Genomic DNA, 22,351 nt, shown 5'->3' with positions numbered 1-22,351 from the left:
TTCTTCCCCTGGAGTGGGGAGGGAATGGAGATTTTGCAGTATCCTTCCCCTGGAGTGGGGAGGGAAAGGGGATTTTGCAGTATTCTTCCCCTGGAGTGGGGAGGGAATAGAGATTTTGCAGTATTCTTCCCCTGGAGTGGGGAGGGAATGGAGATTTTGCAGTATCCTTCCCCTGGAGTGGGGAGGGAAAGGGGATTTTGCAGTATTCTTCCCCTGCAATGCCCACCAAGCCACGTCCATGGAACTGGTAGTAAAAAAGTTGAATTTCCCCACTGATCTGCGCATGTGCGGAAGTGGCTTGTGCGCTCACATTTACGAACTGGTAGGAAAGGTAAATGTATACCACATCTGCTTGAAACGTGTTGGCTGGTCCCAGAGATGGAGGGTAGGGGGGAACCTCTCTGGACTGCCCAGGAGGATTCCGTCTCTCTCCTCTACCCTGGCTTCTCCCCATTGTGTACATGGCAAAAGACCCGAAATGACAGCTTTGATTTCACCAGGAGGCAGAGAACGGCTCCTGGGGCCCCATTCTGCCGACGGGGGAGTGGTCCACGTGCAGAGCGCTGCGTCCCCCAGCAACTCCCGTGGAACAGGATCAAGAACCCACCCACCCTGAAAATGATCATGCACCCAAGAAGCCTCACCCTACAGTCCTCTCTCTCTCTCTCTCTTTGTTGTTGAGAGGGGGGGGTCTCTGGGGGCTATAAGCCAGCCCCGCTGAGGAGGGGGATCTCCAATCCGCTTCTCAGCAGCACCAGATAAAGGCCGAGGCCGCCCACCCCAGCCAGCAGCACTCCCAGCAGTGCCTTGAGGAAGGAAGTCCTGCTGCGGGTGAAGGATGGCGGCCCCATGATGCTCAGCAGGGCTGTGCTGACAGTCAGGGTGTAGAAGATGGAGAGGCCCGTGTTGAGGGCCACGATCTTCCCGAACTTGGCGAAGGGCGCGATGATGCAGAAGAAGAGAGGAACGGTGGCGATGACGGTGGTGACCGCGCTGGAGACGACCGCCACGCCCACGTGACGCACCGATTCCACCGTCCTCCACTGGCGGCTGGAGCTGGGGTCCTGCGGGCCACAAGAGGTGTGTCAGCTCTGCTTCTCTCCCCCACCCCCCGGCCTTTAAGACCATATGTCCCATTTCAGGTCTCCACACACACACCCACTCCCCATCCTAGAAGAAAAAGGAAATCCAAGCCGCACTTGAAAGTTTGTACATGCATGTGATTTTTTTTCCTATTTAGATCTTCAAAAAAGTCCTTGCCCAATCTGATTGGGACTGTCTGGAATAGGTATAAGATTCTGGGTAAAATGTTCATTTTAATTTTAGAAATTCTTCCTATCGTTGATATTTGTAGGTTTTCCCATTTCATCAAGTCAGTCGCAATGTGTTGTTTTAGTCTAGTATAATTGTCCTCCTTGAGAGGGCTACATCTAGCTGCTAGGTATATCCCCAAATATTTAACCTTGCTTGTGGATTTGAATCTGCAAAGCTTCTGCCAACTCTTCCTTTTGTCTTAATGGTATGTTCTTTGTCAAAATCTTTGTTTTGTCTTTATTTATTTTCAAACCTGCTACTTTTCCGTGCTCCTCTATTCTTTCTAACAATTTGGGTGCTGTCTCTAGTGGATCTTCAAGAATAAAAACCAAATCATCTGCAAACGCTTGTAGCTTGTATTCTTCTTTTTTAATTTTCATTCCTCTTATATCTTCTTCTTCTCTAATCTTTCTATTTAAAACTTCTAAGGTTAAGACAAAAAGTAACGGTGATAATGGGCAACCTTGTCTCGCTGTTTGTGATTTATTTCCCTCATGCATACTTTGACACACACACAGGATGGGATGCCTGCTGTGTTAGGATGGGACCCCTTGGCAGGTTTCCCACCCACCTCCTCACCTCCAAATGCATGCATTGAACCTTCCTAAGGTAAAGGTTCCCCTCGCACATATGTGCTAGTTTTTCCTGACTCTAGGGAGCCATGCTCATCTCTGTTTCAAAGCCGAAGAGCCAGCGCTGTCCAAAGATGTCTCCGTGGTCATGCGGCCGGCATGACTCAACACCCTGAAGCCACACGGAACGCCGTTCCCTTCCCACCAAAGGCAGTCCCTATTTTTCTACTTGCATTTTTTACGTGCTTTCGAACTGCTAGGGTTGGCAGAAGCTGGGACAAGTCACACGAGCTCACTCCATTACGCGGCGCTAGCGATTCAAACCACCGAACTGCCGACCTTTCTGATCAACAAACTCAGCATCTTAGCCACCGCATCCTTCCTGGTCCCACCTAAAAACCATTAACCAGCTTGGATTCTCAATTCCAGTCGCTGGACCAAATTGCCGATCAAATTTTGGACCCATCTTTAACTCAGCAAACATTTCAGATGGTGACATACACCAAGATGGCTCCGAAATATTGTTCAGGTTCAGGTTGGGCTTTGAGGAATAGTTCAACGGGAATGGGGCGCACTTAATAGCTCTCTCTCCCTATTCCAGAGTTTTTGCCCTACGTGGTTATCATGGTGATTATCACAGTGGCGCAGTGGTTGGAGTGCAATACTGCAGCTTACTTTTGCTGACTGCCGGCTGCCTGCAATTTGACAGATCGAATCTCACCAGACTCAGCCTTTCGTCCTTCTAAGGTCTGTAAAATGGGGACCCAGATTGTTGGGGGAAATAGGCTGGCTCTAAACCACTTACAGAGGACTGCGAAGCACTGTGAAGCGGTATATAAGTCTAAGTGCTATTGCTATTTCCCTCTCTCCCTCCCAGTGTTTAGAATGCAGTATTGCAGGCTGACTCTGCCCGTTGCCAGCAGTTCGATCCTGACCAATTGGCTCAAGGTTGATTCAGTCTTCCATTCTTTCGAGGTGGGTCAAATAAGGACCCAGATTGTTGTGGGAAACATGCCGACTCTGTAAAATGCTTAGAGAGGGTTGTAAAAGCACCTTGAAACAATATATAAGTGTAAGGGCTAGTGCTATTATCTCCTGGATGTGGAAGTGGGGAAGAGGAGGAAGAAGGAGTTACCCCAAGACAAAGCCTCACCTCTGCCAGGTGTGGGGGGAGGCTCTCCCCAGCCAGAAGGAAGCCCTCCACCAGATGCACGCAGTAGTCCACCGAGGAGCCCACCAGGATGGAGAGCGAAACGGCTTCCACCGCCCCAATCTCCCAGCCCGACCAGTACATGACAGTCACCACAAGACAGACGACGCCTGGCGAAAGAGACGGGCAGCCATCAAAGGTCCTGCTTCTCTCTCCCTGGTTCAGGGCTCCGTTTCGGAGCTGAAACCAAAGTTTCCTCCCACCCCTGCCTGGCGCTGATTTGTTGCTGGAGAAAGGAGCGAGGAAATTTTGGAAAGGCAAGGGTCAGCACCGCCTCTTGGGATGAGAGCTGGTGCAGCCCAGGAGTGAAATTCAGCAGGTTCTGACAGGTTCTGGAGAACCGGTAGCAGAAATTTGGAGTAGTTCAGAGAACCGGCAAATGCCACCTCTGGCTGGCCCCGCCCCTGTCTATTCTCTGCCTCCTGAGTCCCAGCTGATCGGGAGGAAATGGGGAATTTGCAGTATCCTTCCCTTGGAGTGGGGAGGGAATGGAGATTTTACTATATCCTTCCCCTGCCACGCCCACCAAGCCACGCCACGCCACGCCCACCAAGCCCCACCCACAGAACCAGTAGTAAAAAAACCTGAATTTCACCACTGGTGCAGCCCTCTTACTTGCCCAAAGTCCCTCTAAAACAGTGGTCCCCCAAACTTTGCAGCTTGGTAAGCCTGGCTGAGAGGGGAAACTGGGCCAGGTGAATGGCATGTGCGTGCCCATGTGCAGCATGCCCGTATGGGCGGGGCTCACCACTTGCACAAGTTGAGCTGTGCACACATGCACAGTGGCCCGTCTCTCGTGGAGCCCAGTTCCAAATAGGCCCCGGCCCAGAAGTTGGGGACCCCTGCTCGAAAAGAATGAAAAGGAAGGGGGAAACATCTCAAACTTGGTTCCTGGGGAGGGTTGGCTGCTTGCTCTGATATCCAACTGATTTTTTAAAAAAAAAAGAAAACAGGGTCTTATAGGAATTCAGCCAGGACTCCTTCCTGCGCACACAAGAATAGAAGAGAGTTGGGATGGGGTGAGGCAAGGAGGTTTTGACAGAGCGCCCTTACCTAAAATGGTGAGCAAGACAGGAAGCAGGAGGAGAAGGTGAGTGGTGAAAAGGGCGACAGCAGCAATGCAGATCACCAGGGAAAGGATGAGGCCGAAAAGGGCACTTTGCACGCCTGGAAGAGAGACAGAGAGGAGAAAAGAGAGATCAAGAATCATCAAGGAAGGACAGAGTTGGAAGGGACATTGGAGGTCATCCAAGGAAGAGACCGTTACAGAATCATAGAATCACAGAGTTGGGGTGGGAACCTTGGCAGTCCAGCGATGAAGTACCCAGGCGTCAGGTAGCAAGCAGTTCCACTGGTTAATTGTTCTCACTGTTAGGGAGTCTCTCCTTAATCCCAAATTGTTCCTCCCCTTGATGAATTTCCATCCATTCTTGGAAACTAACCAAGGGGAGAAGCAATCTAGAACCAAGGCCACACCCCCCCCCCCACACACTCTCACACTCTGCACCATGAAAGGGGGGAGAGATGTGCAATTGCCCCAGAATTTGGGAGAAGCAGATCTGTTTCCCTCTTCATCCTACAAGAGGCAGAGATTTGGGCTCAGTGATGCAGAGGTCAAAAGGCAGGAGAAGCAGAAGCATCTCTCACTAGGGGAGAACCAACTTACTTTCTGGAGCTGTTTGTGGGGGGGCAGGAATAGGGAATAGGAACAGAGGAAAAGAATCCTACTTATAGTACACCTAAGGATTCATTCGTCACCGTCTGAATCAGCTTGGAAAGGACCCAGCAGAGGGAACACAGCCAGGCTAGGAAATCCACTCCACAGGAAGACCAAAACTACACCTGATGGACTCTTGCAAGCCTCATCGTGCTGATCTCCCCTCCTTCTCTACGCCCTGTCAATCAGAGAGGCACTTATCTTGCTTCCCGGGGCTGCCCAGGATGATTTAAATAATATTTCAGCCCCCTTTGCTTGGCTAATGGCTCCCATCTCTTTCGGTCATTTGTCTACAGCTAGAGTCTCCAAACTTGGCAACTTTTAAGACTCAGGGACTTCAATTCCCAGAATTCCCCAGGCATGCTTGTGGACCTGTGGCTGGTGAATTCTGGGAGTTGAAGTCTACAAGTCATAAAGTTTCCAAGTTTGGAGGCTCTTGCTTTACAGCAGAGATGGGGAAGTATGGCCCCTTTATAACTTGTGGACTTCAATTCCTAGAAGTCCCCAGCCCGCCATGTTTGTGGACCTGTGGCTGGGGAATTCTGGGAATTGAAGTCCACAAGTCTTACAGTTGCCAAGTTTAGAGACCATTGTTTTACAGCAGAGGTGGGAAACTGGCTCCTTTATAACTTGTGGACTTCAAGTCCCAGAATTCCCCAGGTAGCCATGCTTGCAGACTTGTGGCTGAGGAATTCTGGGAGTTGAAGTCCACAAGACATAAAGTTTCCAAGTTTGGAGATACATGCTCTACAGCAGAGGTGGGGAACTATGGCCCCTTTATAACTTGTGGACTTCAATTCCCAGAATTCCCCAGCTCACCATGCTTGTGGACTTGTGGCTGGTGACATGCTGGCTGGGGAATTCTGGGAATTGAAGTCCGCAAGTCATAAAAGGGCCCTATCCCTGTTCTACAGCAATGATCAGGAGTAGTGGGATATGCATTCCATCCATGTTCAGGAGTAACAGGGGGTGTACTCTAACTGTATTTAAGATTTCACCCTCCCTCTCTTAGCCCCAACATGTTGCAAGCTGCATGAAGTCACTATGTGTTAAAGGGCCAAATACATTTATTTAATAAGCACATTTGCTAGTAACAATAAATCATACTTACTTCTCATTCTGATCCTATCACTCACCTATGATTTCCATGAAGATCTGCTTCCAATGCTCACAGGTCTGGAAACCGCGGCGTAGCGAGGACCCTTCCGGAAACTGCCGGATCTGCTCCTGAAGGAAGGTTTCCCATTTGCGATAGTCGGAATAAGTCTGGAAGGATGATTTTCCCTTGTAGGTGGTCTGAAGGAAGGAAGGAAGGAAGGAAGGAAGGAAGGAAGGAAGGGAAGGAAGGAAGGAAGGAAGGAGTGGGACATTAGAGGAAAAGGACAAGGCAGAATGACAAAATAACAGAGCTGGAAGGGACCTTGGAGGTCTTCTAGTCCAGCCCCCTTCTCAAGCAGGAGAACTGTGAGTGAGGACAGAAGAAATATACTATTCCAGACAAGTGGCTGTCCAGTCTCTTCTTAAAAGCCTCCAGTGATGGAGCACCCCCAACCTCAGGTGGCGAGTGGTTCCGCTGATTAATTGCTCTCACTGTTAAGAAATTTCTCCTTAGTTCTAGGTTGCTTCTCTCCCTGATTAGCTTCCACCCATTGCTTCTTGTCCTTCCCTTGGGTGCCTTGGAGAACAGCTTGACTCCCTCTTCTTCCCTGAGATATTGGAACACTGCTATCATGTCTCCCCTGGTTCTTCTTTTCATTAAACTAGACATAGTTTAATTAAATTTATTCTGCGATAGTCAACATAAGTCTGGAAGGATGATTTTCCCTTGTAGGTGGTCTGAAGGAAGGAAGAAGTAGGACATTAGAGGAAAAGGACAATGCAGAATGACAGAATAACAGGGCTGGAAGGGACTTTGGAGGTCTTCTAGTCCAACCCCCTGCTTAGGCAGGAAACCCTATACCACTTCAAACAAATGGCTATCTAACATCTTCTTAAAGACTTCCAGAGTTGGAGCATTCACAACTTCTGGAAGCAAGCTGTTCCACTGATTAATTGTTCTAACTGTCAGGAAATTTCTCCTTAGTTCTAAGTTGCTTCTCTCCTTGATTAGTTTCCACCCATTGCTTCTTGTTCTACCCTCAGATGCTTTGGAGAATAGTTTGACTCCCTCTTCTTTGGGGCAACCCCTCAAATATTGGAACACTGCTATCATGTCTCCCCTAGTCCTTCTTTTCATTAAACTAGACATATTCAATTCCTGCAACCCCTTGTCTTTCTTTTTGCTAGATTAAAATAAAATAGAAAAAGAGAGTTGGAAGGGACCTTGGAGGTCTTCTAGTCCAACCCCCTGTAGGAAGCCCTACAGCACTTCAGTCAGAGGGTTATCCAACATCATCTTAAAAACTTCCAGTGTTGCAGCATTCACAACGTATGGAGACAAGTATCGAGAGTTTGAAAGCCTGGCCCTTGAGGACTAGGATCTTGATCTGTTTTTCAGTTCTGGAGACGAAAAAGGGCCTGGCAATCTCAGAAAGCCAGAACTGGGAATCAGGGGTCCCTCACCGACTCAAAGGCCATGGAGATCCACTGGACCTTGCCATCCTTCACCCCCACCGTCCCGTGGGAGAGCTGTCCCGGAAGCAGGTTGGGCTCAGGGAGGCTCTTACACTCTGGGTGTAGCATCTGAAGGACAGAGGAGACACTGTAACCTAGAAAAGGAAAGAAAAGCGGGGTTTTTCCCCTGTGCAAATTGGGGTCTGCAAAACTGCCCACACATCTATGTTCATAATGTATTTATTTAATTTAGTTGTAAGACACGGTGGCTCAGTGGCTAAGACGCTGAGCTTGTCACTCAGATATGTTGGCAGTTCGGCGGTTCGAAACCCTAGCGCCGCGTAACAGAGTGAGCTCCTGTGACTTGTCCCAGGTTCTGCCAACCTAGCAGTTCGAAAGCACGTAAAAAATGCAAGTAGAAAAATAGGGACCACCTTTGGTGGGAAGGGAACCGCGTTCCGTGCGCCTTCGGCGTTTAGTCATGCTGGCCTGGTACATGACCATGGAGACGTCTTCAAACAGTGCCGACTCCTGCAAAATCCCCATTGCCTCCCCACTCCAGGGGAAGGATGCTGAAAAATATCCATTCCCTCCCCACTCCAGGGAAAGGATGCTGAAAAATCCCCATTCCCTCCCCACTCCAGGGGAAAGATGCTGCAAAATCCCCACTCCAGGGGAAGGATGCTGCAAAATCTCCATTCCCTCCCCACTCCAGGGGAAGGATACTGCAAAATCCCCATTGCCTCCCCACTCCAGGGGAAGGATACTGCAAAATCCCCATTCCCTCCCCACTCAAGGGGAAGAATGCTGCAAAATCCCCATTCCTTCCCCAATGCAGGGGAAGGATACTGCAAAATCCCCATTGCCTCCCCACTCCAGGGGAAGGATACTGCAAAATCTCCATTCCCTCCCCATTCCAGGGGAAGGATACTGCAAAATCCCCATTCCCTCCCCATTCCAGGGGAAGGATACTGCAAAATCCCCATTCCCTCCCCACTCCAGGGGAAGGATACTGCAAAATCCCCATTCCCTCCCGATCTGCTGGGACTCGGGAGAATAGATGGGGGCAGAACCAGTCAGAGGTAGTATTTTCCAGTTCTCCAAACTACTAAAAATTTCCACTACCGCTTCTCCAGAACCTGCTGAATTTCACCCCTGCTGAAAACGGGAAGGGGAAGATACCTGAAGGGAGGCACTGGGCTCCTCCTGGCTTGACCAGCTCGGCGTTGCTGGCGATGGCCTTACAGATCCGGCACAGGTTGCCGATTTCTTTGAACAGGTCGAAGCCGCTGTCGTAGATGACGCTACCCTTTCCAAAGGAGATACAAGCGGCGAAGAGGAGATGTAAGCGAGACCCGACCTGGGACGGATCCTCCCGCCCCCACAGACCCCAGGGAAGGACACGCACCATGTCTCCAATGACGTGGTTGTCAGCATGCTGGGTACGGTTGACCCCAAGGATCCCAAACACCACGAAGACCATGGCGCCTGTATCCACCAGCGGACGCACGGCAGGCTTCCCGCAGTTGCCGTTCCTGCAGGGGTTGAATCCTGACGTGATGGAGAACCTGGACCTGGCAGATGCTGGAGAAGGAGAGAGGATAGAGCAAGGAAGTGGTGCAGCTGTTCGGGTGATGACATTGAGGCTTTAATCCCATGATGGCAAACCAGTGGTGGGTTTCAAATTTTTTTAGAACCTCTTCTGTAGGTGTGTCCTGCTTTGTGGGAGTGGCGTGCTGGCGATGTGACTGGGTGGGAGTGGCTTGCTGGCCATGTGACTGAGTGGGAGTGGCTTGGCAGTCATTTGACGGGGTGGGTGTGGCCAACTTGTAAAATGTGGTGAAACTCACTTAACAATGCTCTTGCTTAGCAACCAAAATGTTGGCTCAGGAACTCTGGCATTGAAGTGTGCAAGTCTTAAAGCTGTCAAGTTACAAGACCCTTGCACCCCCTAACCCTTTAGAAAAAAAAAACCCAGGGGTGTTCAAACTTGACAGCTTTAAGACTTGTGAACTTCAACTCCCAGAATTCCTCTTCCAGTCATGTTGGCTCAGAAACTCTGGCATTTGAAGCACACAAGTCTTAAAGCTGTCAAGTTACAAGACCCTTGCACTTCTAACCCTTTAGGAGAAAAAAAACCCCAGGGGTGTTCAAACTTGACAGCTTTAAGACTTGAGGACTTCAACTCCCAGAATTCCTCCTCTCCCTCTTCATCTTGATGATGTGCGGACGGGCGGGAGGGAGGGAGCTGGAACTGGTTCTAAACGGCACTGTAGATTTGTGGAACCTCTTCTGTAGAAGAGGTCAGAACTGGCAGGAACCCACCCCTGTGGCAAACCTATGGCATGCTGCCAAAGGTGGCACGCAGAGGCCTCTCATTGGGCACACACACCATCCCCAGCTGCTCCTCTGGTTTCCCCTCATATTTGCTGGCACCGGAGCAATGGAAAATGTCCTGAGAATGGCCTGAAAAATGCCCCAAAACAAGGCCATTTTATGCATCATTTCTAGGCCATTTTCCAGACCATTTCCAGGCTGGGGTTTGGGTCATTTTCAGTCCTGTTTGTGAGTCATTTTAGGCCAGTTTTTGGACATTTATGGGTGTTTTCTTTGGCCCAAAAAATGTGTTGTTGTTTTTTTGGCTTGAAAAACATTTGTTTTTGCTTGAAAAACGGTCTACAATCAGCTGGAAAAACGGCCTGAAAACGGCCCCCAAAACACCAAAAAAACAGGAATGCGCGTGCCAGCCAGTGAGCATGCATGTTCTGGTTTGGGCACTCAGTGCCAAAAAGGTTCACCATCACCGCTTTAATCCATCCAAAAGGAGAACAGGGCAAGAGGACAAATGTAAAGACCCCCATCTTTAAACTGGAGTTGTTGGGGAATTGGGCTCATCCGAGGTCGTAAGTTGAGGACTTCCTGTATTATTATCATGCCTGTGGCCATTCTTCCCTAAGCCGATCCTCACAACAACCCTCCATGGTGGTCAGACTAAGGGGGCTGCAGAAAGTCCCCCCCGCCCCGGGAGCTGCCTTGAACCTCCTCCCTCTGCTTCCTCTCCCAACACCACAACAAACCGCAAGTGTGCAACAATGAAGAGAACTCACTCCCCCACGCCCACTTCACGGGTGGCTCACCTCTCTCGCTTGGCACGAAGAGGTATCCTTTGTTGGGTCCATCTGGACTGGAGCTGAGGAGGCAGCCTGGGGGCGCCAGGCAGACTCGGCTGTGGTACGGAGGCTTATGTGACTGGGCGAAATACAGCTTCCTGGGGAAAAGGAATAGCCCTTAGACTTATATGCCGCTTCATATTGCTTCACGGCCCTCTCTAAGCGGGTTACAGAGTCAGCCTCTTGCCCCCAACCATTGAAGTCTTCATTTTACCGACCTCAGAAGGATGGAAGGCTGAGTCAACCTTGAGCCGGTCAGACTCGAACTGTCAGCAGTGTGCAGAGTCAGCCTGCAATATGGCATTCTAACCACTGGGAAGGAAGGGAGGGAGGGAAGGTAGGTAGGTAGCACTAGCACTTAGACTTAGATACCGCTTCACAGTGCTTTACAGCCCTCTCTAAGCGGGTTACAGAGTCAGCCTCTTATCCCCAACAATCTGGGTCCTCATTTGACCCACCTCGGAAGGCTGAGTCAACCTTGAGTCAGAATTGAACTGCCAGCAGTGAGTAGAGTTAGAAAGCAATACTGTGCCACCGCAGTAAGGAGAAGAAACCCACTGGTGTGACAACCAGCTCAGAACACACACACACACACACACACACACACACACACACACACACACACACACAAACACAAACACACAAACACACACATACACACACCCCTATCCCCAATCTAGTGCTCTCCAACATTACCCTCTGAACTCGTCTGCCCACCCGCTCAGCATTACCGTGTGCGCTGTTGCTCCTGGGTGGCCACGTAGAAGCTGAAGTCGGATTTCCACCCTCTCTTCGTGTCGCATGATAAGCTGGTCATCATCCACTTCTTGCTGGCCCCTGGTTGGACATGCCCTACTGTGGACATACAAGCGGTCAGCCTCTTGGTGAAGTTACCGTAAGGAACTTTATACACCTAAGCATGGATTAATGAAAACACAACACTTCACTGTAGGTCTCTAGAGGCTGGCAGGAGGGGGGAGGGGGGGGCAAACAGGGCAGAAAAGACAACTTAAGGGTGGCATGCCCCTCTCTCTCTTGGGCTCAGCCAAGTGGCAAGCAAGGAACGCGGAGTTGGCACTTGCCACCTGACCCGCAGCTCCAAGAGCAGCTATGAAAGAGGCCGTTTAGAGCACTTGGGACTACAAGTCCCACTGCCCACAACCATCATGGAAGGAAGAGCAGCCCTGCAGTCCAGCAACGATCTAGACCAGGGGTCCCCAACTCCCGGTTAGCGGTCTAGTACTGGGCCATGGCCTATTTCCAACCGGGCTACGTGAGCGGTGGGCTGGCGCAGCTGGCAGCTTAACATGCCCGCCGCTTGCACAAGTTGAACTGTGCATGTGTGCGCGCACTAGCCCGCTGCTCGCATGGGCCAGTCCCCCTCTCCCACCCCTCCACCGTGCTGCCAAGCCACAAAGGTTGGGGACCACTGATCTAGGTTCAGTGGAGACTGATCTAATCTAAGCATCGCAAATGCAATTCCCCCTAAGCAAAAGCTGGACGATGCGCTATTGAAGGGGCCCAAGCTGCCCAATTGCCCCTCTGTGCTGATTTATGGTCTCCCCTGACAAAGGAGTCACCTCTTCATCATTGTCGCCTGTCGGGGCTTACCTGGAAGGATGGCACTTCTCCATCTTTCGCGGGCACTGTCTGCCAGGGTGCCGGCACAGTAGCGTTGAGAGAAAACCTGTAGATCACCGGCCGGCTGCTGCCTTTGGATCTGAAGATGTAGACGGTTCCCTGGGGATCTGGAGGAGACAAGACGGTCATCAGATCGCCTGTTGTGGCCTGTCGGGCGGCGGCCCCTTCAGCAACGGAATCAGAGGAGGAGGAGGCGAGGGAGTCAGGGCAGGGCATCAAAGCAACCTGAGGGCTTCGAGGAGGAAGAGCTGGCAGAGAGAGAGAGACAGAGGTGGAGCCTGGGCCGTCCGTCAGCCCTCAGATGGAGAGTCAAGAGCCCCCAGCTCTGGAGGTGGCTGATGAGGAAGAGGAGGAACAGCTGGGTCCAGTGCCCGATTGCAGATGCACAGAAGGCAGAGGAGAGGAGAGCAGTGGAAATCTATGGGCCGGCCCTTGGCACGGAAGAGCCACTGCTGCTAGCAAAGCCCCACCCTAGCTCTGGAGATAAAAGGCAGGGGGAGGAGATGGGTGTGACAAACAACTATTCATCCCCCTGCCAGACAGACTTGCAGTGAGAAAGAAGCTTTTTGCCGGGGCTGACGGCGCTTGTAAGAAAGGAATCATTGATTTAACGACAGAGGGTTTGTCGTGTTTGGGAGCCGGGTCAGAACATCGCCCCTCCTGCGTCAGGCCCAAGGAAAAAAAGTGAATTGGACTGGGCAGCGCCTAGATCAGTGATGGTGAACCTTTTCGGCACCGACTGCCCAAACCTGAAGATTAACACGCATGTCTGTTTATTTGCCATTTTTCAGGCCGCTTTTCAGGCCATTTTTGGGCCAAAAGACTGAAAACGGCCCAAAAAACATGCTGTTTTTTGCCCGTTTTTCAGTCTGTTTTCCAGCACCTGCAAAGAGCAGCTGGAAACCAGAAGAGCAGATGGCAACGGCAGGCGCGCCCAGAGAGAGGGCTCTCAGTTCCCCCCTATGGCATGTGTGCCATAGGTTTGCCATCATGGGCCTAGATTCAGGAATGAGTCCAAATGCAGGCTGTGCCGACATCCAAAATGTGTATTGAATTGGCGATAGCGGATCACACCTGATTCAACTGCCGCTGGCTCTGGGCCTGTATTGAAATGGCCTTTTTCAGACCGGTTTTCAAATCTGAATCAAATCAAGTCAACTCAAACATGGGTTCCCCCCCGCCCCGATCGAATCAATGATTCCGATTAGATTCCACGAGGCCAACAGGAGAGCCAGCCATGGAGAGACGCCCGTCAAAAGATCTCGAGAGAAGGATGAAGCTCACCTTGCAGACTTCTGTCATCCAGGGGGCTCCCTCGGCCGCTTCCTGGGGGGCCCGACCCCCTCTTCTTCTTCTCCAGAGAAGTGCGGATGTTATTCTGCAGATTACGGGGCTTTTCCTGAAACAAGCCTGTCACACAAGGTTAGTCAGGGACAAAAGAGCATCTCCCGTCAAGGGCGGTAGCTGTTGTGGCCTGGCAGTGGCCAGCAGAGTTGGCAGCAGATTCGGACAGTGAGGAGGTTGGGGAGGAGCATGGGCCAGTCTTAGAGGCTGGGTAAGGCTCGGACGAGGGCTCTGCATCGGAGGCAGAGACAGGGCTGAGAACGTCTGCCAGTGATCAGGTGCCTACGGAGTTAGACAGCAGTGAGGCAGAGGAACAGCTGGAGCCTGTTCCCAGTGTGCACATGCGCAGAGCTGCCAGAAGAAAAGGACAGCTAAGAAATCAGGGTCGACTTGGGAGTAAAGTCATAGATGGACCGTGATTGCCCCCTCCCATAGGAAATAAAAGAGGAGCGAAAGGGGAGTGGGCTTTTGCAGGAAACAATTTGTTTGATCATTAGATTCATTTCAGGAGTGTGAAGATCTGTCCCTGAATCTGAGAGACTCTGTGCCCAGTCTTTCCTTGCATAGCACCTCAGTTGGAAAATATTTATATGGCAGCTTTCCAAGAGAGATAAGGTCTGTGGTCATAAATATTCCTTTGAAAGACTGTTTGCCAGGCTTTGCTGAATGTGAATGAGAGGAACAAAAGGGGTTTTGTCGGGACCAGGACTCCGCCTCATGCTTTTTGGGGAAGCCTAGGACAGAACAGCAGCACCGGGAAGGGGGACATTTTCACATGGGGGTCTTCTGCTGCATAACTCATTCAAGGGACAGCCGTTTTTGCATTCCTAAGAGCCCCTTAGGCAGAGTTACTGTGCAGGGTCTCAAATAGCAAGAACAATTGATTTCAGGGATAGAAATTCCCAAAGGACAAGTCTAACCAATGAGAATGGACCTCAAAAGTTAAAATAGCATTGCTTTCAGTTAGTCAAAAAGACAGTTCTAAAACCCTCACATCTGGGACATAAATTGTTTCAACATCTATCCTCAAAATGACATTATAGAGCACTGCACACCAGAACAACTAGACACAAGGACAGTTCCCCCCACCCAATGCCATTCCTCTGCTTAACAACTAATTCCTACAACACTGTCAAATAATTTACTAAGACTGTATTATTATTTTATTATTATTCTCTTCCCTATCTGTTGTGGCCCAGCAGGAGCCGTTGGAGCTGCAAACAGACTCCGATAGCGAGGGGCCCTATGAGTCGGCTCTGGAAGATGTGGAGGACCCTGGACAGGGTTCAGACTTCGAGCAGGGGCCAGAGAGGCTGGTTGGCCACCAGGAGGTGCCTGAGGCATGAAGCAGCGGTGAAAGCCAATGGGAGTTTGTCCCTGATGTCAGGTCCTGGAGCAGTGGGGAGGAGCTAAGGGAGTTGGTCCCAGACACCAGGCAAAGATGGGCAGATAAGCGCCGACAGCAACTATGGAGATATAGAAGATAATTGGGGCCAGGTGGTTGTGATTAGGCTCTTCCCAAGAAAGTATATAAGAAGAGACTTTGGGAGGAGGCTTTTTGCAGGACACAACCGTTATACTAAAGCTGGAGAAGCTCTTGTGTGTATTTCTTATCTGTGAAAGTCTGGGTTGCTGCCAAAGTCTTGTCGGTGTGTCAATTTACTGTGAATAAATTGTCTAGCAGTAATCTTGTGTCGGCGTGACTCACCAGAACACCTATCTATATTACCTATGTCTTCCCACTTAGGACTATAACCTTGTTGCTTGGATCTCTACGATTTATATTGTTTTATTTGTTTCCTAGTATGATTTGATTGCTTATTAGTAACCTATGACTATTACTGAGTGTTGTATCTTAGGATTCATGACGAATGTATTTATGATGACTATGACAAATTCCTTGTGTGTCTAATCACACTTGGCCAATAAAGAATCCTATTCTGTCATAGTTTAAATTGGAATGTCCTTCTCCTCTAAGTTCTGAACGTAGCGTCACTGGGATAAATTGAAGAGAGCCAACTACCCTGCCTGCCTGGTAAGAGGAAATTATTTTGTTCTTCCGATACAGATAAAGACTAATTAGATCTGGGAACACAACCTGCTCTTTGATTATTGAATCACGGCTGCCTCTTCTGGCCTGAAATTCTTAATGCAATCAGCAGCTGTTCTCCTGGGTTTCCAATAGTAATTGATCCAACCCTGTTTAGTTATGAGTAGGATCAAACGAGCTTGGTGAGCGCAGGAAATACGAGTTTATATTATCGTGTGTTCAGAAGGGGAATCTTTTTATAAAAGGTAAAGGTTCCCCTCGCACGTTCCCCTCGCTCGTTCCCGACTCTAGGGGGAGTGCTCATCTCTATTTCAAAGCCGAAACAGCTTTGAAGCCACTGTCCATAGTCATGTGGCTGGCATGACTCAACACCGAAGGCGCACGGAACCTTCCCACCAAAGTGATTATTTTTCTACTTGCATTTTTTACGTGATTTAGAACTGCTAGGTTGGTAGAAGCTGGGACAAGTAATGGGAGCTCACTCTGTTATGCAGCGCTAGGGATTCGAACCGCCAAACTGCTGACCTTTCTGATCAACAAGCTCAGTGTCTTAGCTACCACGGCTTATATTGATCCAGCTATCAGGGGAAATGTAGCTGTCCATGGTCCTGACCAGTAGAGGTGAACTGAACGGGGGACCTTCTAAACCAGGACTGTCTTAACTTTGGCGACTTTAAGACTGGGGAATTCTGGGAGTTGAAGCCAAGTCTTAAAGTTGCTAAGATTGGACACCCCTGTTCCTAAGGGGAAAGGAAGGGTACTGTCCTAGAGCTAAAGATTTCCCTTGGATGAGAAGATTCCTCCTGCCTTCCAACATGCCCAGAAATCAGGTTGAAACATCTTGGAAGAATACATGGATCAACCTGAACACAACATGGAGGTCACTGACACTCTCATGTCCTGTCCTGCCATGGTGACTCATGGGCTCCATCGAACTCACCTGAGCAGGTGACACAAGAGATGCCCTCAGCACTCAAGTTGTACTTGAGGTCCATCAAGACCTGGATGTTGGTATCGGGCCTGAAGAGGAGAGGGGCACGGCTAGCTGGGCGAAGGCGGCTGGCGAAGAAGATGGAAAGGATGAGAACCAAGACAAAGAGCCCTGGAAGGAGAAACACGGGGCAGGCAGAGACCCTGCGTGAGATGATACTCTTGTGGTAGGCCTCCATAAACTTGTTTTGAAATCAAGGAGGTGCTTAGGTACAGGTGACTTACCAACGATCACCCACTTGTTTTTGACTGCCGACCACAGCGCCCAGCACTGGAGGAGCTTCTGCAGGTGAGTGATCAGGTGTCCCGGGCTGTCATTGTTGGTAGTGAGATGGTGGTTTTCAGGCAATACAGATACCAAGGGGACGTCCCCCATTTCTAGAGCAACTGGCCAGAAAACAGAAGGGAAGAATGCATTGAAGGACATGATACAAACACTGGCCACAGACCGTGCCAAAGCCCTTTAGGTACTGAACTAAGCAAAGTACCGTGTTTTTCGGCGTATAAGACGCTTCAAAGTATAAGACACACCTAGCTTTTGGAGAGGAAAACAAGAAAAAAAATCTGCCTCCCAGCAATTTGCCTCCTTGCAGCAAACAGAAAACAGCCCATTTCAGTTTCAGCCCAGCCTGATTAGCACAAGCAGCTGATTGTCGGGCCTCTCCACGATCAGCTGTTTCAGCCTTCAGGGATTGCCATAGCCTATTGCCGCTTTTGCATGCCCCATTTTCTGCCTCCACATCTCTTTTTCAGCCTCTGCACAACCCATTTTCGGCCTCTGTGCACCCCATTTTCTGCCCATTCTGGGCAGCAGAGATCAGAATAGGTGGAAAACGGGGCAATCAGAGGCCAAAAATGGGGTACGGAGGCAGAAAATGGGTCATGCAGAGGCGGCAATAGGCAATGGCAATCCCTGCAGCCTGAAACAGCTGATGGTTGGTCAGGTGCTAATAAGGCTGTGCTGAAACTGAAACAAGCTATTTGTTTGCTGCAAGGAGACAAATTGCTGGGAGGCAGAGGCCAAAGGCTGGGGGCTGGCAGGTGGGCAGGTCTACATTCAGTGTATAAGATGCACCCAAATTTTCACTCTCTTTAAGGGGGGGAAGTGCGTCTTATACTCAAAAAATATGGTAGTCCATTTTTTTTTTAAAAATCAATGTTTATTCCAAAGGATACAGTCACTAGTATGGGTTCATCAGAGCCAACAATGATCAGAATTACATTTTTCATAGAAGGGGTGAATCTAGAATTGTTCTGATCTCAAAGCCATTGTGATGCTCTCCAAGGTTCTGAAACTCCAACCTGATCCAGACCAATTGGACCACCTCAGTCAAGATCAAAAGTCCACCTAGCCTTACTTTGCAAAGACAGGTGAGAAACGTTTTGGGCAAAGGGATGAATGGGAAACATGGGGCACTCCATATAACAACAATTAATAACAATTATTATTACACAATTAATTATGGTGCACAGGTTATTACACAATAACTTAATTAACCATCACTTAAACATGAGCCAGCCATGTGCGGTGGCAGCCAAAAAAGCTAATACAATCCTTGGATGCATAAACAGAGGCATAGAATCGAAATCATGTGAAGTATTAGCATCGCTTTAGAAATCCTTAGTAAGGCCACCCCTGGAATACTGCATCCAATATTGGTCACCACAGTACAAAAAATATTTTGAGACTTTGGGAAAAGTGCAGAGAAGAGCAACTAAGATGATTAAAGGCCTGGAGACTAAAACATACGAAGAACAGGAATTGGGTATGGCCAATCTAGAGAAAAGAAGGATTGGGGGGACAATGACAACATGAAAGCAGTATTTCAGTATTTGTGGTGCTGCCACAAAGAAGAGGGTGTCAAATTATTTTCCAAAGCACCAGAAGGCAAGACAATGGATGGAAATTAATCAAGGAGAGAAGCAACCTGAAGTTAAGGAGAAACTTCCTTATGAGGACAATCAACCAAACAGCTTACCTCCAGAAGTTGTAGGTCAGTGTTTCTCAACCTTGTCAACTTGAAGATGTCTGGACTTCAACTCCCAGAATTCCCCAGCCAGCTGGGGAATTCTGGGAGTTGAAGTCCAGACATCTTCAAGTTGACAAGGTTGAGAAACACTGTTGTAGGTGCTTCATCACTGGAGGTTTTTAAGAAGAGACTAGACAACCTAGGATCTAGAATGGTAGAGGGTCTCCTGCTTGAGCAGGGGGTTGGGCTAGAAGACCTCCAAGGTCCCTTCCCGCTATATTCTGATCAATTGAACTGAAACTCTTCCAATATCTCTAGGTAGGAGACACAGATATCTGGCCAAGTGTGCATTGATTATGTGTGGGCAGCTGTGTTTGCGACCCACTATCTGTGACTTACCTGGCTCCTCCTCCACATTCAGCAGGGGGATGTCATCATCCAGGTAAGGCAGAGGGCCCAGCCCTGACCTGCCAGCCACTGCCAAGGAGACGAACAGGCCGTCCGAGCTCTGCAAAGCGCTTTCCTTTGTGCATTTTTTACTGCATCTGCAGACCAGGGAGGAAGCGAGGCCAAATGAATCTCACTGCGCTTTCTCTCCGGGGAAGGCAGCTGTGCCCGGCTTTCTTGGCGGAGCGAAGGGGGCAGACCAGCCGAGCTGCGAAACAGCTACACACCAGACAAGAATCAGGTGCACCTGGTGTCTGAGCAATTACTGTTGCTAATGCATTGGGCAGGGGGCCGGAAAGAGACGGGGGGGGGGTCTGTCTGGAGCCCACTCCCAAGTTGCTGGCTTCATTCACCAGGTTGTTGAACACGGTGCTTGCCAAATTTGAGGAAGTTACTCCAAACTAGGTAATAAAAGTTGTTGTTTTTTCCCTTTAGCCAACGACACACAAACCGTTCACAGGTTGTTCTCGACACAACAGTTCATTTAGCAACCGTTCAAAGTTACAACGGCACTGGAAAAATGGGACCTATGATGGTTTTCCACAGTTACGATCTCTGCAGCATCTCCATGGCCACGTGATAGAAATTCAGATGTTTGGCCACGGGTTCATAGTTATGACGATTGTGGTATCCCGGAGTCGTGTGATTCCCCTTTTGCGACTGTCTGACGAGCAAAGTCAATGGGGCAGCCCGATTCACTTAGCAACCGTGTGACTCACTTAATAACTGCAGCGATTCACTTAACAAATGTGACAAGCAAAGTTGTAAAACGGGGCCAAACTCACTCAACAAATTTCTCACTTAGCCCCAGAAATGTTGGGCTCGATTGTGGTTGTTAAGTTGAGGATTACCTGTGCCAATTTCAGACAACAGAAACATTTAAATAAGGACTCTCTTTTACAGTAAATACAGTTTGGGGTAAAGGGAAAAAAATTGGCTGGTTTTAACCTGGACTGTTTTTCCTGCATTTTTCTCCTGGTTTATATTCATTTTGAAGGAAGGGTAGGTGAAAAGTGCCTTCTAAAAGAGAAGAGCATCTGAGTACATTTGTTTGGGTGCACCCTGATAATCTAGCTAAATCAATTTCTTTTCTTTTTTTAAATAGTTTTTATTAAACAGTTTTCTTCATTTTGTATCATAATTTCCATCTTTACAGCGCTCTGGTATCGGTATAAGTCAGGGGTCAGCAAACTGCGGCTCTGGAGCCGCATGTGGCTCTTTCCTCCCTCTGCTGCAGCTCCGTCACCAGTCGGCACCACAATTTTGAGAGGAGCTTCCAGTGGGGGGGGGGGAGCACAATGCACCAGGAGAAATCTCTATGGCAAGGGGAGGGTTTTCCAGTTGTCTCCACAATTGATGGGGCTTTCGGTAGAGGAAAAAGTACGCCGCGCTGGGAGGAGACTCTATGGTAGGGGAACTGAACTTCCGGTCAGCTCCAGAATTGAACAGGGGGCTTCCGGTTAGGACCTTTGTGGCTCCTGGTGTTTTCTTTTCTGTGGGAAATGGGTCCAAATGGCTCTTTGAGTGTTTAAGTTTGTCGACCCCTGGTATAACTCATAAGTACCTACAAGTTATTTTCAATATTCTTCCTTTACTTTTGTGTACATACAATATGCCATTATTGTGGTTGCGTAATTATATACATATTACATTTCTTGTCGCCTCTTAATTTACTTTTACCTTCTTATTCTTTGCTTCTATTCTCTAGCCAATTGTACCATGTGTCCCAAATCAAGTAGCATTCCATTTCCCCTCTTTCTTTTATTTCCATTATTAGCCTATCCATCTCCGCATGTTCTAGCATTTTTCTTTTATCACCATTCCATCGGAGGGAGTGCTATCGTTTTTCCAGTTTTGCACATAAATGATTCTGGCCACTGTTATTATGTATAACATGATATATTGAGGTTCTTTTAATTCAATAATTTCCTCTTAAGATAGCCAATAAAAATAATTCCGGTTTTAAATCTACTTGTTGTTTAGTAATTTCCTCTAGCTATTTTCTTATCTTTGTTCAATATTTCTTTGCTTCTGAGCATGTCCACCCCATGTGAAAATATCAATTTCAATACTCCATTTCTTTTGCTCGAGAGGCGCAGCTGCTACTTCAGGCCGGCTTCACAAAGCGGATTTATTTATTTTAATTTAAAATAGATTCAATTGGCCTTACCTGGCCTGACAGGTGTTTTCCAGCGAGGACCAGTAGAGAGACCAAATCCCCAGAGCAGCTGGCATGGTGAAAAGGACCCCAACCCAGCAACAGGAAACAATCAAGGACATGAAAAGACCAAAGTCATGGACAGCTGGGATCTACATAAAAGACAGGGGAGAAGGCAGGAGACAGGTAACTATCTCCTGGAGATCCAAGAAGGGGTGGGGGGGAAGCACTACTTGGATTTTTTTTTTTTTAAATCAACCTGGATCCCTTTATGGATTTTTGTTAAAATATTCATGACTGGGAGAGACGTGGGAACAAGATCAGCCAATGAATAGGCATAGCAACTAAGCCAGCCAATGGATCTGAGTCTGTGCAGAGAATTGAAACAGATCCGAATCTGTGCAGAGAATTGAAACAGAAACTTGAGCAGTTTGCTGCTATGAGAAGTAAACTAGCAGTCTGTCTGGACTTGTCTGCTGAAATGAAACTAGCTGCTTGTGTATCTCTCCTGTAACTCTCCTGCCTTGTATTTACTTGGAAGAACCACCCGTTCGAATTCTACATTTATTCATCTATTCTTATGCATATAAAGAAGTTAATGAATCAGCTATCTGTATGTGCTTTTTGGATATGAATTTATGCAACAAAAGGATAGTTTTTTGAGTAAAAGAGGAAAATATTGTTAGTTTGACAACTAGAGAGGACAGATTATAGAAGGAAGAGAGTCATGATCTCACTTTAAAACAGTGTTTCCAAAGTGTGGAAAATTTAAGATGGGTGGACTTCAATTCCCAGAATTCCCCAGCCTGGCAACTCTGTGCATGCGCACACTGGGAACAGGCTCCAGTTGTTCGTCTGCCTCACTGATGTCTGACTCTGAAGGCAGCTGATAACTGGCATATGGCTCTGGCCCCCTCTCTGCCTCCGACACAGAGCCCTCATCTGAGCCTTCCCCAGACTCCAGGACTGGCCCATCTTCCTCCCCAACCTTCTCACTGTCTGAATCTGCTGCCAGCTCTGCTGGTGGGCCACAACAAGCTTAAGAAATACTACTTCAGAGAAAGTGGTAAATTTAGAATTGTTCTTCTAGCTCAGTGTTTCTCAACCTTGGTGACTTTAAGTCCTGTGGACTTCAACTCCCAGAATTCTGTGCTGGCTGGGGGATTCTGGGAGCTGAAGTCCACAGGACTTAAAGTCACCAAGGTTGAGAAACAC

General features: G+C 48.7%; 1 protein-coding gene across 1 annotated transcript in view; it reads right to left on the bottom strand.

Annotated features, from left to right (window-relative positions):
• Positions 1–268: 268 nt before the first annotated feature.
• DISP3 (dispatched RND transporter family member 3) overlaps positions 269–22,351 on the bottom strand; it is a 55,277-nt gene continuing 33,194 nt past the window's right edge. The window contains exons 7-21 of the mRNA XM_032231590.1: positions 21,149–21,288; positions 18,931–19,076; positions 16,787–16,948; positions 16,512–16,673; positions 13,462–13,587; positions 12,148–12,284; positions 11,268–11,449; positions 10,504–10,634; positions 8,775–8,950; positions 8,549–8,675; positions 7,376–7,521; positions 5,950–6,109; positions 4,150–4,263; positions 3,040–3,206; positions 269–1,064 (exon numbers count right to left, since the gene is read on the bottom strand). Of these exons, the coding sequence (XP_032087481.1) occupies positions 702–1,064; positions 3,040–3,206; positions 4,150–4,263; positions 5,950–6,109; positions 7,376–7,521; positions 8,549–8,675; positions 8,775–8,950; positions 10,504–10,634; positions 11,268–11,449; positions 12,148–12,284; positions 13,462–13,587; positions 16,512–16,673; positions 16,787–16,948; positions 18,931–19,076; positions 21,149–21,288 (2,439 nt within the window). The 3' untranslated portion in view covers positions 269–701. The remainder of the gene's footprint in view (positions 1,065–3,039; positions 3,207–4,149; positions 4,264–5,949; positions 6,110–7,375; positions 7,522–8,548; positions 8,676–8,774; positions 8,951–10,503; positions 10,635–11,267; positions 11,450–12,147; positions 12,285–13,461; positions 13,588–16,511; positions 16,674–16,786; positions 16,949–18,930; positions 19,077–21,148; positions 21,289–22,351) is intronic.

This window comes from Thamnophis elegans, chromosome 15, assembly GCF_009769535.1.
Source record: "Thamnophis elegans isolate rThaEle1 chromosome 15, rThaEle1.pri, whole genome shotgun sequence".
NCBI lineage: Eukaryota > Metazoa > Chordata > Lepidosauria > Squamata > Colubridae > Thamnophis > Thamnophis elegans.
The sequence above is the reverse complement of the archived record's forward strand: the minus strand, read 5'-3'. Positions and strand labels throughout refer to the sequence as shown.